The 18,307-nt window shown below is 19.8% G+C and overlaps 1 protein-coding gene across 2 annotated transcripts in view; it reads right to left on the minus strand.

Moving 5' to 3' along the window:
• LOC108000367 (cadherin EGF LAG seven-pass G-type receptor 1) overlaps positions 1 to 18,307 on the minus strand; it is a 144,139-nt gene that overhangs the window by 29,572 nt on the left and 96,260 nt on the right. For both annotated transcript variants that reach the window (XM_062086303.1, XM_062086305.1), the window contains exon 3: positions 17,815 to 17,920. In XM_062086303.1, coding sequence (XP_061942287.1) covers positions 17,815 to 17,920 — 106 coding nt within the window. The remainder of the gene's footprint in view (positions 1 to 17,814; positions 17,921 to 18,307) is intronic.

The raw sequence follows: 18,307 nt of genomic DNA on the forward strand, positions 1-18,307 counted from the left end.
CATTCAATTTTTTTATCTATTTTTTTATCATTAATAATTTTATCTAGAAAAAAAATAGTATAGTATATTTTGAAACAAATTTTATTCAATAAGCATTCTGAAATGAAAAAATTATTGTATTATTATATTGTATTATTATTTATATTATACAAATTATTATAAATAATGTTTTTATAAAAAAATGATATAAAAATAAAATGCTTCTTTAAATTTTAGTATGAAATAAGATTTAAAAAGTTATATGTTAATTATGGTAATTGAGGATTAATAATTGACAAAACAAAATTTTCTTATCAATTATTCTTAAAAAAATTTGGATTTAATAAGATTTGATTCTCAAATTTTAATTAGTAAATATACGGAAAAATAAAAATTAATAACATCTACTTTAACATTAAATTCAGGATACGTTTCCTATTAAATTTATATATGTCAAATACAACCACTATTAAAATTCTTTCTTCGAAACTCGAAGACATGTATTTGTATTCTTTAAGCAAATATGGTTGATAAAACAAGATAAGTTTCACCTCGGTTGCTCGTAAATAATGCATGTTTCCGGATAAAGTTTTCAGATATATTCGAAAAACTTGATAAATTTTTAAACCACGCTTGCACGTCCTTCCAAACTTTTTTGTATATATAGTTTATATAACTTTTTTTCTTCCCCTTTATCCTCTTTTAATCTTCAAAACTATCTGAATAGATTGTTTCGTTTAAATTTTATTAATTTAGCATACAAATTTGTTTTTTCTCAGATTGATCGAAAAACTAAAAAGTTAGATGGAAAGAATAATGTGAAACATTCTTGAAATCATAGGATGAAAATTGATGATTTATTTTCTATAGAAGCTCTAATTTATTGGTATATTTTTATACAATTGTAATATAAATTTTTGAATAATATTTATATAGAATATATAGTTAATATATTTATATATTTTTAAACAACTCTGAAAAATCAATTTTATAACTTAACAAAAATAAAAATATCGGATAAGGCTTATTTATTAAAAATTTATTATAAATTTGATGTAACAAAATGGAAATAATGAAATAACTTTACGTTTCATTCTATTTCTTTTTATGTTTCATTTCATTTAACTTATTATAATTTAATATTTTGACTATTGAGGTGATAGCGCCACGTGACCATTAACAATATATTATATTTATTTAATTATCTTTTTGAGCATTGTTTTGATTATTTATTATCTCTATTTATAAGCATGATAAAGATATATTTTGTTAATATTTAATAATTTTTTTCTAATGTTATTAATAAATTAATTTTACATTATTATTATATTTTTGTGTTTATTTTGACTTTTAGAATCGACTTTTTAAAGATATCTCATGAATATATTAATACTGGTATATATATATAAGAGAAAATTTTAATTTATAGTTTATTAATTTAATTTATGTTCTTTTATCATAAAATATATTTTTCTTTTTCGTTTTCTATGAACGAAATCAGGAAAAAAGATACTGATAAATCTCAGAATACTTATCTCCTCGCATAACTAATATATTCCAGTGCTGATCCTGCGATTGTTATCTTGAGATATTACTGTAAGTCATTTTGAAAGAATAAAATAAAAATTCCAGGAAGGCTATATATGAAAACTAAAATATCATTGAAATATATAAGTATGATCCATCACAATTGTTCTTTTGGAAAAAAGAAAAGATGAAACTTTGTGGAAAATATAAAAATCTGGTATATAATAAAAAAGAAGAAAAAAAAACTTTTATATAATATTTTAATATAAATAGAGTTCATATAAAAATAATTTCATTTTTTCTACACAAAAAATATAAAAAAAAAATATTTTTATGCAAAAGCTATTAGATTTATAAAAGAAAAAAAATTCATATTTCGAAATTGACATATGATAAATAGGAAACTTTTAAAAACATCAACTACAAGAATATGTAATAAAAAAAAATATAAATGTCTATTTCAAAAATTAAACGAAATCCTCACAGGATCATCGTAAGCTCAAATATAAATCGAAATCATACATTTCTTTTGTAAGCCTATAAACTTTTTCTAAAAATATTTTTTCGTGTCACCCATATTTTTGAGATACTCTGTAATTTTTTTGAGATATTCTGTAAAATTCTGCAGAAATTAGTGCTACATATATTTTATGCAAAAAAATATTGTAAATAATTGTCAAAACAATTTTGTTGATGTGAAATAATATTTGAAAATTTATTTACAGTAATAAATATATAGAAAAATATTTATTTACAATAATTTTTATGTTTGTCAAAACTTATATTAATTATTTCAAATATTATTGATTATTAAATTATTTAACAAGTATTTTATTTTGTAACCATCAACAAATATTTCTTATTGATTCTAATGTATTAAATATGAATATATTTTTTCCCAGAATCCATAATTTTTTAAAAAATCTATTTTAAAAGGAGAAGCCAATTTTTCAACTTTGAAATTGTTCTATGCTTTTGCAATGATATTAATCTAGTTTTATTAATTTTTACTATATTTAAGGCATCGTAATATAAGGTATTACATACCTTATATTATAATATAAGGTATTACATCACATATATAAGGTATTAATAAAAGTTTCTTCTGTTATTTTATTAATCCTTCCAACTAAAGTGATATAAATAAAATTATAAACAGCTAAAACATTTAAATAATGATAAAAGTTAAAAGAACGTCCAAAAAGCATTCGTTTTTGCTGATAATTTTTAATTTATTTCAATTTATCTCAATTTATTTATTCATTTATTTATTCAAGTCGATCTAGAAGAAGATTTAATCATATTAGATGATAGAACAGAGAAAAAGATCGAGAAATTATAAAATCATTTTTATTATCAATATAAAAACAAAATAGTTTGAAAATGCGTGATGGCAGTATAATATTCAATAATAGTGGTTTCTTTCCTTGCTGCACAACATATCAGAATTTGCATTGAATAACAAATTTTCTGTTTAGAATTTCTAATTTTTAAAATAAATTGAAAAATATCAACAAAAATTAGTATGTTTTCATCCAACATTTAATTTTGATCATTATTTAAATATCTTTAGATATTAATAACTTAATAAGCATTTTCTTCAGAACAATTTATAAGAATGATTTCATGTAAAAAATAACTGAATAATTATTATATTACATTAATTACTATGTTATTTATTTATTATATATTATATTAAATAATTATTAAATAATTATTATGTAAAATGACATAAATTAAAATTGTGCTTCTAAAATTAAAAAATTGTTTTCAATTTTTCAAGTTTTTTAAATTGTAAGTTCTGAAAAAAAATGCTTTGTAAATTTATATTCAATACATTAAAATCTATTGAACTTAACAATTCAATTTACATTGAAATTTATTGAATTGTTTATCGAAGAATACAAAAAAAAAGAAAAAAAAAATAAAATTTATTGAATAATATTATTCATTAAGAATAAATAAAATGAAAAGTATAGAAGAAAAACATATTTGTTTTTTGTTTTTATAAAAGAATGATCTTTTATATTTTTTCATTAGTTAATTGAATTTTTAAGTAAATATTAATAATATGAGTACAAATTTTAAATATAATAATAATTATATACTTAATCGAGTTAAAATAATATTCAAATATTTTATTGCATGTAAGAATAAAAAAAATAAAGATTAAAATAAACAATTTTCTTTCGTTTCCAAAAATATTCTGTTCGGATTTATATATTTTGAATAAATCTATTCTTGTGAAATTTTCATGGTAACATTATCAATAGAAATTTTTTTTATTCTTAATAAAACAAAAATTTTAGAATTTGTATAATAAAAATACTATGAAAAGAAGTTGTAGAATTTTATTTTTTATTAGAAAAAATTTTTTAGTTTTTATATCAAATTAGATTTTAATTTTATTTAACAAATAAAATATATTATTAATATGTATTATTATATTACGTATTATACTTTTTTAATATTGATGAACAAAATATCTTTAAATATCTTCAATAGAAAAATTTTTATTTTTAATATTAGTTTAATATAAGTTTTTTTTATTAGAAGTTTTAAATTTTAATTTTCAAGGATTTTTTTATTTGTTTTCATCAAACCTTATAATGTAAGAACTTTTTTTATAAAAGTTTCACAGTTCATAATTAGAAATGAAAAAGTTTGATAACTGTTTCAAATCCTAAAAGAAAATATTTATTTCAATTTCTCATTTATGAAAAAATATATAATTTAAATATCTGTTTATTACATGTTTATAAAAATTAAACAATTATTTAAAATAATATTTTTTAAAGATTTTTTATTATAAATAAAATATTTTAAATAAATAGTATTATTTCAAATTATTTCAAATTATTAAGAAAATATTTTTATAGAAATATTTCTTATTTCAAATGAGATTTAATTAAGATTATTAGAAATCTTTTTAAATATAATAAGATCATAGCTAATATCTTCTTAAGATGCTATTTTTAATAAAAAATAACATTTATATTTATTTTTAACCTGTAATACATAATATTCATATGTTATTTATTCAGTTTTTAACTTTTTCAAAAAAATATTCTCTTTTTAATTAAAAAGATTTCAAATATTAATTTATGTAATTTATATTTTCAGAAATTTAACTAAAAGGTTTTATAGTGAATAAAATATATAGTAATTCAATTAAGTAATTGATGTTGGATAAAAAGTATAATGGGTATAATATTAATTTTAAAATTAAATTATTTTTTTATATATATAATTGCTTTTATTATCTAATCTTAATTTATTGTTAAATTACTTATAATTGGATATTATCGTATAAAACATTTTTACAGTTTGTCAAAGTTGGATATTATTTGTTTAATGCTTTATAATAAATTATAACCATAATAATTTGATTTTACGTTCAAATTTTACGATACAAAATAATTCTTAGCAAATGAAATTGAATTTCTAATATAATAATATTTCAAATGATACAATTAATGATGAATTATATCGTTTATAAATATCATTTATAAATAATCATAATTTATTATTAGTATAACTTATTAATAATAGATGAATTTTGCAACATTTAACTTGTTAGAAAATTTAACAGAATTGTTATCGTAATTGCAAAATGTTAAGTCAAAAATGAAATAACGGTCCCGTGGAGAACTTAAATCGTTTAGCTAATTTAACTGTTTGCCCTAATTTCATATGAAACAATGTAGATGAATGAAAGATAACGTAAAATATATGGTATAACATCTATGAACAAAGATAAGAGAAATAAATTGAACGAGAAAGAAAATAAATAAATATGAAAGAAAATAAAAAAGAAAAGCAAAAAGGATGAAGTAAAGATGTAATTATCGATAAATATTGATAATATCGGAATGTTATTGATAGTCGATATATCGATATTATAGTATTAAAGCGAACATAAGCGAATGAAATAGACCGCGTTTTAATCCTAATAAAGTCATATAGAATATATTTACGTTTATTTAAATTTATTATAGATAACATATTAATATTAGATAATTGAAGTTGTAATTTTGTTATTTTATTCTTTTATCAAATAATTTATGTACATATAAATTTTAGATTATATATATAGGTTATAAATATATCACATACAATCTTGGAAAATAAGTTGATTCCTTTTGAATGATTGAAATTCACAAATTTCATAATAGTTTAACAAACTGATAAATTCTTAAGAAAACATTATATAGAGTTTGAAATATTATATGATAATAAATTAACACTTATTCATTTATGAAGAAAAATAAGAAAAGATTTTAAAAAACTTGATCGTAACTTCGAAATGTTTCGAATTTGAAAATTAAAAATATAAATATTCGAGAAAAATCAACTCAGTAATTATTCATGATAAAATAACAGCAATTAAATATATAAAAATATTGAAAGAAAATATATTCTGTAATCAAAAATATGAAAACTTTATTTTTTAATAAGATAATTTTAAACATAAAATTATTATGAAATTTTTTTGAAGTTTTAATCTAATTTATTGTATTATTATAATCTTATATTCTGTATCTTATATTTTGTATTTTTTTATCAGTTCATATTTATATACATGCATATTCATTATTACTATTATATAACGATACATTGAAATTATTTTGATTAATATTATACTTACATATTATTTTCAACACATTTGTTAGAATTGTTAGGATTTTATCAATAAAAAGTTCTTTGACATAGATTTCTTTACACACAGTTAAGATTTTTTTTTTTACTGATATACAACACCTGGCGTCGATGTCACAAAGAGTAAAGATACAAAAAGAAAACTATGTAATAGTGTTACACTTGCATACAAAGTTACTCAATAGATGGCGTGAGCGTTACAATTACGTTAAATAATAACTCGTAAGAATTGAATATTTTAATATTGAGAGATTGAAGTGAAAAATTAATGTTTTCAATACAAATTCAAATAGAAAAATAAAACTGCACACTAGACTTAGATATATGATATATGATAACTTCACATAGAAAGAAATAAGTGTTAAATAATTTTCTTACAATTGATTGCATTTTTTTTGTGTTTCTACATATCTTATCTAACAATATTTTAAATTATCTTAATATATCGTTAAGAATCAATAAAATATCGATAATTTATAAGATATATTATTTTTTAAACTTTTAAATTTGCACAAAATGAAATTGTTTAATTAGACAATACATCTGTCTTTTCTTAATTCGTTCAAATTCGGTTAAATTCATTCAAATTCATATAGTGCCATTAAGTTTAAGTGTAACGTTGCAAACTTAAGTAATAAATGCATAATATTTTTGTTTGATACAAATCTGCAACTCTAATAACATTTCTTCTTTTATTTCCATGAAATAAACGAGTTTGTGTATTATGAAAGGTGTTCTTCAACTCCACCCTTATACGATATCTATTTTCTTTTATTTGTTTACCTTAACATAATCAATAGTCACATCTCAAGAGTATAATAGAGTATCGATGTTACAACACAAATGTTACGAAATATATTCGAGTTTTTTGTATTCAGTGATCTTCTCATCAATATTCACGATATAAATGGTTTTTTCGTAAAATACAATTTTCTTAATATGCTTCCAATTAAACTGTATATATACAGTTAACTTTAACTTGACTAGAATCTCATTCAGTTTAATATCGAAGATCGAGAGTGTGCGCGTGAAATGAAAGACAGATAATCGACATCCTTCATGGGTCAGGTCAATCGTAGGTCTCGATTGGTTAGAAGTACCTAATTACTCGTTCAACCTTTATCGATTTGCTCTTCGTCTAAAAATTTCCTCTAATCGTTGGTATCGAGAAGAAATCAATGAAGAAGCATAGTATCTGGTACCTTTTATTATTATGCATGATATACAGCGTGATAAAAAAAGAGTTCATTACTCTTAGCGTAAATAGTACACGCTAAATGAAAAAAGAAAAAAAAAATTCTAATAAAAATGAACTTCTTTAGCTAGGTACAGTCTTGTGAAATATTAATATTTTTTGATAATAATAAAGTTTTCAAATTAAATATTATTAGGAATTAGATTATAATATAATAAGAATTATTAGATAATTATTATTATTAATTATAATAATTATTAATTATTAAGATATATTTTGAATATTTTATTTTATTTTCCTGCATATCATATGTAATCTGTAGATATTTTTTTAAATTTTGCATAAATATTTGCAATCTAATAAATGTATTTATATTGAGTTTGCAGTGTTATATTTGATTTAATTTAAATTTAAAATAACATATAATATACATCTGATTTCTTTCTAAATTTTATTTCTAATTTCTTCACAATTTTTATTTTATACTCACATTAACATGTATTTACATGAAATTACTACATTTATTTTTTTTTCATATCAATAATAACAGTACTAGTCAATAGGTGTAAGGTAATGTTGTCAATTAGTACAACACAGCTTTCTGCAATATCGTTTCATAATTTTTCCACTAGACGTTACTAGAATTAAATGATCAATATTAAAGTAGAATGAAAAAATAAAAATTATACATTTATTTTCTCTCAGTGGAAAAAATCTTTATTATCCCTAATTTTCTAAATTTTTTAGATTTTCGGAAATAATTAAAATAAAGTTTTTTTTATAAAGATTAAGCATTTTCTAATATACTTTTATTTACCTTTTATTTATAATTTTATATACAATTTGCTTTAAGCAAATGTTAAAAATTACTTCTTATTAATAATGCAATTTATATTGTATTCTATATTGTATTCTATATTGTATCCTATTTTCTAAAATTTTTCTTTAAATTATTCTTTTAAAGAAATTTTTAAAATAATTATATCCATTTTATCCCATAGGTAAAATCTTATTTCCATTGAAAATATTGTTTGCAATAAAAAATTTTTTTTTTGATTATCCATTTTAAACTTTATATTCTAATATTTTTTTTCTGATTTTCTGTTAGTAAAAAAAAAAAAAGTATCTTTGGTATTTCATTTTATTCTATTTTTTTCTCTACCTAATTATCTTTTCTGAATCGAGTATGGTTAATATTTTTTAATTACAATTATTTTCATTTCGGTTTAATACCGACTGAGCTCGTTATTCAAAGTACGGATAAAAGAATAATTGGAATTTTTTTTCTTTTTAATCTCCGCTCTTTTCAATTTGTGGACCGAGGATTATATACTTTTTCAATGTCTATGAAAAAAATATATCGTAAATCGTGCGCATGTAATTAAATCTTTGTAAATTTGTAATCAATTTTTTTCATACTCACGAGTATTCTTTCCTTTCGCAAAAAAGAGATCACGTATCGTCAAACCCGAGTTCTTCTCGAACGTTGATTTTTATCGACGTGACATTAGTTTGCACGATCGAGTAATAAACGATAATATTCCCGAGAATTAACTAAAAATTTCTTAATGCTGATTGGTTTACGAGATGTTTCCTTAACATAGAAATGTAACTAGATTATTAGACATAAAATTAGTTAAATTAGAAACTACGATTTTGCATTTGGTAACATTTTGTTTAGGAGATTGAAGGATTTGGAACAAAAAAACAGCTTTATTTTTTATACAAGACTATATTAGAGTATATTAGTAATAGTATACAAACTGTTAATATATTTATGAGTTAATATATTTTTGAATCAATTCAGCTTTATTTTTTATACAAGATTACATTAGAGTATATTAGTAATAGTATACAAACTGTTAATATATTTATGAGTTAATATATTTTTGAATCAATTCTAGAGATCAAAATAAACACAAAAGTAAAAGTATCGGATTTTATTATAAATCATTTACTATAAGATCGTTATATACTATAAGTTGAAACTTGAATAAATATGTGTCAAATGCAATGACTCGCAGGCGGTATATACCCAACACTATCAGTCGACATCATATATGTATCTTGTCTATTAATAAAAAAAAATTTATTATTAAATTAATGTTAATAATTCATTGATAAAATTGAAAAGAAAATTTTCATAAAGTTCTTTGAAATTATATAAGGAATACCAATTCAGTTTTATTTGTCAACTTCTTTTTTCTACATTTCATATATCGTTATAATAATGATATAATTGAAAAAATTATAATTGTTTAATTATTAATATAGAAATTAATTATATTTTTTGATATTATTTAATAACAGAGTTTTACAAGTATGTTTTTAAATAACAAACTTCTAATTCGAAATTTTAATGTGATATTCTTATGCGTTTTTATTAGAAATTGTTAAATTGAAATATTAAAATTCATTTTCTTTAAATTTTGATTTTATTTTCATGATAATAAATACAATTAAAGCTCGAAAGTAACTAAGATTATAATTTTGTTCATTTTCTTTTATTCCATAAAAATCTTTGTAAATCAAAATATAAATTTCTTATAAATCAACTAATTTACATATATTATATTTTAACTCTATAACTTTTATCATCAGTGACTTTACAATTTAAAATAATTATAATTTCAAATTATCAATAATTGATCATTCTTATATTGTTCTTTCAATTGTTATAATTGCTCCAATTACTCAAAAGATAAAAGATTTTCATGAATTTTTCTTTCCTTGAATCTTTGCAATTGAAAAAGTTTTAATACTTGTATAATTTTTCTATGTTAAATTTTCCTTTGTTAGACATCTTTTATGAAAAGATAAAAGTTGATAAAACTTCGATGAATCGAAATCTATATAACTCGAAGATATCAGTTCTACACTTGAGATTCTAGTTATCGAGATTTTATTATAATTATAATATGTCATTCAATATATATACTTCATATTTCCTTTATTATCAATCTCATTAATTTTAATATATTTTAATATACATTATTTATTTAAAAAATTTAATAATTTATTATTTTAATTTCAATTTTTATATTAGCAAGATTATATTATTTTTTTTTTCAGAAATAATACCAATAATACCAGTCAGTGATTAAGTTAAAATGAAATAGAATAGAGAAAATTTACTGTAAACATATATTAAGTCATGTAATAAGTGTTGACATTAAAAATTCTATTTGAAATTATAAAGAATTTATTTATTATGAAGATTTATCATTTAAACACATAATCACTGTATTAATGAGAAAAGGATTATTAAGACAGAAATCAAATTTAAATCAGTTGATAAAATTTTTATAAATATAACCTGATTTCCTTTTGATTAAATTTCATATATTTTAATTTAATTTTTTTAAGATATACATATTTTTTAAAGTAAAAGATTAAGATACTATATTTTTAAAATAAAAAAAAAATATATAAAAATTTCATTTTAATAAAATACGTAAAAATAAAATTATTTCAGTTATTGTAAAGTACAAAATGATTAAAATTAAATATTTATGATAATTAAGTTTGTAATTTGTAATTATTTAAATATGAAGTAGGATATTAATAATTTCACTTTCCTACATTTTTTAATTCACTGTGCCTAAAAAAAAATGGATTTACTTCAATTTTCAATTATATCATAATTTATATCATATTTCAGTATTAAAACAAAAAGAAACAAAATTAGAGAAGTAAAATTATTTGTAACCTTAAATAGTAATTTCATTTCAATAAAAAAAAAATTTCTTGAAAACTAAATTTTGGATTTTCTTACACAATAATTTACAATTAATAATATTTGTTGTAATTTGATAAGTTATAAATTTCAATTTATAATTTTTTTTTATTAATTTTAAGTACATTCAATAATACAATTAGATGATTTGAAATTAAAATTTAAACTTAATTTGTTACTATTATTAGAATAATTTACAAAACTTTAATAATATAAATCTGAATTGTGCAAGAAAATTTTGGTAAGTTAATATTTTTTTTATCAATTTGATTAATTTTAAGAACATTAAATAAAACATAATTTGTAAAAATTAAATTATGTATAAAAATATGAAACAAAATTTATTAATATTATCAAAATAATATTGTAAAATTTCATTAATAATATAAATTGAATTGTAACAAAAGATGAGATTATTGAAATAGGATATTCTATTAAAATTTTTATCCATAATTTTTAATAAATTAATTTAAATGTATAATTACAACGAATAAATTATAAAAATATATTTTTCATGTATTATACGAGCAAAGATAAAAAAGAAATACACCAGACACACAACGTTAAAAGGAAGCTTTCACATTACAATTAGATTGTATAACAAGTTCGTTTGCGAGGACGATTAAAAAGATTTTGTTGTCTGTTTGGAATTACAAAGGAGTGCTTTGTTATGAATTTTTATCATACGGATAATGGTAAAAAATATTATGCTTAATTGGATCAATTGATAGCAATTATACAAGAAAAACGGCCATTCCTCATTTTCATAAAAATTGATTTTTCACTGCGACAAATACTATTACATATTAACAACATTGAAATATAAGAACAAAATTTATGACTTTTAATAATAAACAAAAATTGTCTTCCATAGTAATATTTTAAATGGTAAAATGAAAATTTGATGGACAAATTTTTTAAAATGTCATAAATCATCTAAAATTAATTTTATAACTTTTTTATTAATAAAATCATTACAATAGATGAATAAACCAATTCATTGACATTGTTAGACAAGATTTGGATTTTACTTTATAGTTTTTTTGTGCTGTTAAAAATATTCAATTAATATATAAAAAATATCCATATATGTTATATTACTTAAGATATAAACAAACAATATATGATTAAATTAAGGGATCATGAAAATGAATTTATAATGCTTCATAAAATGTAATGAAATATATAAGGATATTAAAATATTCATAAAATTTTTTATGAAAATTAATTCTAGAGAATGAAACAAATATAAAATATACAAAAATATTGCTTGAAGGTTATTTAAGTTAATAAGCAAAAATATAAAATAACTTCATCTTCGTTGTTTTACTGTCTTCATCTTGTTTCATCATTCTTTAAACGTAAACACAAATTGTAACTTAATACCATGATGCGACATTAGCGCTATGTAACCATTAACTTATTAATATACTTGTATATAAATATATACATATTTACTTATTTATTTCTTTAATCATTTATTATTCTTTATTTTTTCATATTTTAAGTATTAAAATTATTTTTTTTTCTATAAACATATAAAAACATATTTTGTTCATTTTTGATGTCAAGATTGAAATTATCCAGTTATCCAATTATTTAATTTTCCTTTAAAACTGTTTCACGAATATTTAATATCTTGTATATTTATTTTTTTATCATCGTATCGATATTTCTTCTAATTTTTTCTATAAAAAATATGGAACGCACTCATTTATGTTGTTTATGCAAAATATGCAACAAAACACACGCAAGAAAAATATTTGTATTTGCATGAAAATCCCCAGTTTTCAATAATCTTTTTTTTTATCCGATATATTTACAACACGACTTCGATGTTCACTCTACATTCAGTGAAATAATTACGATGCTGCTTGAGAATTCTCGTTCGAAAATGTGATTCCGAACGAACGTGGTAAATCCGCTTTGCTTGCTCGGATTAAATTCAACGAATTTCGTTTGCATTAGCTTCGAGTTAGATTCGGGTCAACTTTTGCCTCGAATCTCGATTGGATCTGGGATCGTTTGCCGTGTTCGGCATTCGAAAGAATAGAAGTTTTAACGGAGGCGAAAGCTAAAGAATCGTGGAATGTAGTGCAAGTAGAAGTAAGTGCAAGTAACACCAAATTGGAAAGGAAATTTGAAAAATGTTTTTTAAATTCTTAAAGGTATTTAGAAATAATAAAATCTAATTCATTTTTACATATATTTAGTTCTTTTAAATTAGAATTATTCTAAGTATAAAAAATAAATAAATAAAATTTATCGAAGAACTCTTCAATAGAATTTTTTAATAATGAAAGCAAAAAATTTGAAGCATTTCTAATATTTTACTTGACCATCATTGCTTTGAAAGTAATTGTAACGATGTCTTTAATCTTACAATATGAAGAGGTTAAAAAAAGATGAAAAAGAAAATGACAAAATTTTAAATTAAATAAAATTTAATTTTTTGAAATTAAATTTCTCAGATTTTTCAATTTTAAAATAGATAGGATTTAATTTTAATTAAAAGACAGCATAAATATGTATATAATTTAAGATGGAACGAAAAAGTTAAAATTAAAATTGTATAATTATTTTTTATTAATGAGAAAAGTTTATTTCTAATTTTAATCAGATTTAATATGAAGATAGTTTAATAAATTTTTAAATATACCTTTTATATTTATTTGTCTTTAATTCATATTTTAATTATGTTATTAAGTATATATAATTAAGTATATATATATATATATTGTAATTTCTATTTTCTTTACTTTTATATTATAAATTCATCGATATTTAAAAACAAATACGAAAAACGATGTTATAGATAAATATATAAATTAAAAATACTTGTGAAATAATAATTATTTTTAATTTGTTTCAAATCTTGTAATCTTATCATATTCTCGAAATTAATAGAAAAATTCATTCAGTGTAAGAATTGGTATCTATCTGATTAGGAATGTTAGGATATAAAGATTGGCAGGAAACAGAAGATAATCGGGAAAAATTAGCTATAAAAATAATATAATCATCATAATGTAAGTCCAATTAACAGAAAATGAAATTATATTATGGAATTTCATATTTTATTAATAATAAATTAAAATCAACATAATATTGAAATCAAAAGATATAAAAAAATTAAAAAAAACTATTCTTGTCTTAAATATTTACTTATTATTTATAAATTATATGAATAATATAAATAATTTTCATAAATGATTTACAATTTTTTGTTTGTAAACTTAAAATTCTATTTGTTTAGAATAAAAAGGATATTTTTATATTATTTAAATTATATGTGTATATTATTTAAATTGTAATTTATTATACTAGTTTTAACTACTTTAATTTTAAAAATAGTATAATATTTTGTGTAATATAATATTACTACGATATAATTTTTTTTCTTTTCCATCTAGGAATATTAATTAAAATCTCTGGATTCATGACATTCCATGGCTTATATTAAAATGGCAATCAAGATTTTATTTATAACATGGACCATGAAATTTTTTTTAAAAAAGTTTTCACATTACAAGTTTTGATGAAGAACAGATAAAAAAAATTTCTTAAAAATAATGTTTTAGTTTTATAAAAATTTATGAAATGTAAAAATAAGAATTTTTTTTTTACAGAAATATTTTATCCATTTATATTAAAAAAGTTTCTCCATTATCATAAATAAAATATTAAAATAAATAAAATATTAAAATATTCTTAAATATTATTTAAGAATAAACAAAAATATTAAATAATAATTTTTTTCTAATAATTTTTTTTTAATAATTATAATGTTTCTTATTAATGTATTATGATATTTTATTGTTAAATAAAATTATTTATTTTTTAATAATTTGATAATTTTATTTATCTTACAGAATTTTATTTTATTTTCTAATAAACATTTTGAAATAATTTATAAAGATTTATTTACAAAAACAAATATTATTTATATATATTAAAATGTCTTTTATTATTATAACAAATGTTGAATACATATATAATTAAATATATTGATAACTAAATATATTTATTTAATTAAATGTAATTTTATTTATGTAATTTAATATAATTTTAATTAAATGTAAATGTACTTTTATTGAATGACAATGAATAATATTATTAATAATAATATTAATAATATTACATCATATCTATCATAAACATATTAATGATATGATATATTGTTAAATAAAATTAGTATCTAATAATTTTGTTTATTTTATGAAATCTTTTTTAATAAATATTTTAAGATAATTTGTTTACATATATTTCTAATATTTTTATTAAATAAAATATATAAAATATCTATTCCATATAAGTTCCATTTTTTAAATAATTTTTTAATTTAAATATTTAATTTAAATAATGCTCCTTTTCATTATAATGTTTCCTTTTCAAAAATTTCACATCTATATTTTGAAAATATTGATGTTATAAAATGAAAAATTTGAATAAAATTTTTCTAAAAATGAAAAAAAAATCTATTTATTTCGATCTAACAGAAATCTGATTTTGAAATGTAGTTCAAATTTCTTGAAATTCTCGATATTTTAAAGAATCTCTCTCTCACATTTTTCAATATGTGAGTTATTTTCAGGAAACAAATTTGATCCTGAAAAAATTTTCGATTCAATTTGATTGAACGATTTTGGATTCTCATAAATTGATAATTTTTCAATTAAAATTAATTTATTTTCATTTTGTTATAAACTTTAAAATATCTCATTTGTTAAACGTGAGCTTCAGAATATTCTGTATAAATCAGAATATTTTATATAAATCAAGAGATTAAATTCTTTAATTGGATATTAAATGCTCTCTAATATAATGATAAATTAACGACTTTATTAATCTACATTAAATATAACTTATACATGTATTGTGTACATGTATACCAAGTCTTAGAAACAGAGATTCAGTAGAACAGAAGAATTCATAAATAAAGAAACATTAATAAAAAACAATGGTTGCCATAAAAGTTCATTATAATTTTTATTTTAATTATTATAACACTATGACAAACATTTAGTTCAAATCAATTTTAAGAATTAACAAAATATATATATTTTAATTTTAATTATTTTTTATGCAAAAAAATTTAATAATTCGAATATTTAAAAAGTAAAAAAAATAATAAATTGGCTACCAATAGTTACTGGTATTTTTAAAGATTTCACTATTATCTGTATATTATTTATGTATATTATCTATATATATATATAGATTAAACATCTTTTTCCTACCTTTTGCATTAATAATCCCAACATTTTATTTCTTCACATTCAAAAACTCTTAGATTTAAAAGAAACAAAAACATTTTATGAACTCTGGTCTAGAAACAATGGTATACATATATTTACAATTACGAAGCTAGAGGTAAGCAACAAAAAATAAGTATAAGTGTAATAGATACATACATACACACATATCTACACCAACACTAACTCGAGATATCATCAAACTACCAACCTCTTTTATGCTACATGCTACTACTCCCCTAATGACGTGGCTATGTTTTTTCAACCGAAAGAGAGAAATATTTTTGCGATAAAGCAAAAGAAACAGAGAGGCGTATACTAGTTGTTTCTGGAAAAAGTTGTATGTCCTTTGCGGTGCTGTTTTCATTAGAGAGCTTAGCAGCTGAGAAGTCACACGTTGAACAGAATTCCGTAGCTTTTGTTTGACTCTAGAGTATTACTACGATGATTCCAGGCTACGTGCACTCGCGAGACCGCTTTTAACAGCTTTTAAAATTCCCTCTCTTCTCGTGCAATGACATTCCCTTTGCGATTTGCCCGATTTCTATTCACTTTTCCTTCAACTGAGTTCTCGGACGTTACGTGTAAACGTCCTTTTTTTTTTTTTTTATCTCGCTAAAAGAAAAACCTTCGTGCTCTCTCGGTAATCTATCCATCGCCTCGAACCGTTTTCTTTTCTCGTTCGATTTCTTTTTTCCCTTTTTTACCGAGAGACGGTAAATCCGCGCTAATTAACCTGACACGCGTGACGGGTAAAAACCTCTTTACAATTTACACGAGAGTTTTATGTTGTGTTAAGAAAAAGACGATGATATGGCTAGGTATATTCTTTTATTAAAATATAATTCGCGATTTAAATTAATATGACAAAAATAGTTTTGGACAAAATTTACTTGAAATAATAATTAAAAAATAATTATTTCAAATAATGTTAATCATTATTCAATATGTATAATATTTTTTTAATCGATATTATGTTTTTTATTTGGCCAAATGCGTAATTGAAGAATTAATATGATGAAAAATTTATTTTTCGATAAACATTCAGAATAAATAATTAATTAATATTACTTTGATAAGTTTTATTTTTATAAATTAGTAATAATATAATATAATAATAATAATTATACACATTAATAATATATAAATATTTGAAACATTATATATTTAATAAAAATTAATTTGAATAAAAAAATACAAATAATATTTTATAAAATGACAAATAAATCATTTTACTACAAATAAATCGATTTACTTCTCGTATAAAATATTTCATAAACTATACATGATATTTAAAAATTTAAATTTGATATCGTTTAAAAATTATTCTAAAATTGCATAAAAAATCATTTATGTAATGCTAAATTTTCGAATAGATCTATTTATATCTAACAAGCAGCAAAAATTAAAAGAAAGGGAGAAGAGGAAGAATTCTTCCTTTGGAAAAAGCTGTCGAAACTTACCTGAACGCCACCCACTCCAACTATGAAGAGTAGTTGAACCATGAAGAGAGCTGCCAAGAGATTCATAAGGGTCGTGCCCGCCAGGCTTCTCAAATCCGAGAATAAGCTGAAACACGAGGGAACTTTTATCTACAAAAATCAAATAGCACACATATTAAACGTATAGTAACGTGATAAATATTATTACAGATAAAAAACATAATAAGAGAAATAAGATTATGAATTATTCGTAATTTTTGAAATTGATGGTATATGATTTTACTTATTATTAATAAATTTATAACAAGTTATAACAAGTAAGTTTAAAAAATGCAATTTTTTAATATAATTTAGAAAATGAAGAAGTTTATGAATTTATGAAAAATTGGAATTGTACAAAAATATACAAAATACATATGATGTATAAAAGATATTGAATAATAGTATAGCAATAGTATAACGTAGTAATAATAGCATTAGTCAACAATAATACAATATTAAGAAATTAATTAAT

Source organism: Apis cerana, linkage group LG16, assembly GCF_029169275.1.
Source record: "Apis cerana isolate GH-2021 linkage group LG16, AcerK_1.0, whole genome shotgun sequence".
NCBI lineage: Eukaryota > Metazoa > Arthropoda > Insecta > Hymenoptera > Apidae > Apis > Apis cerana.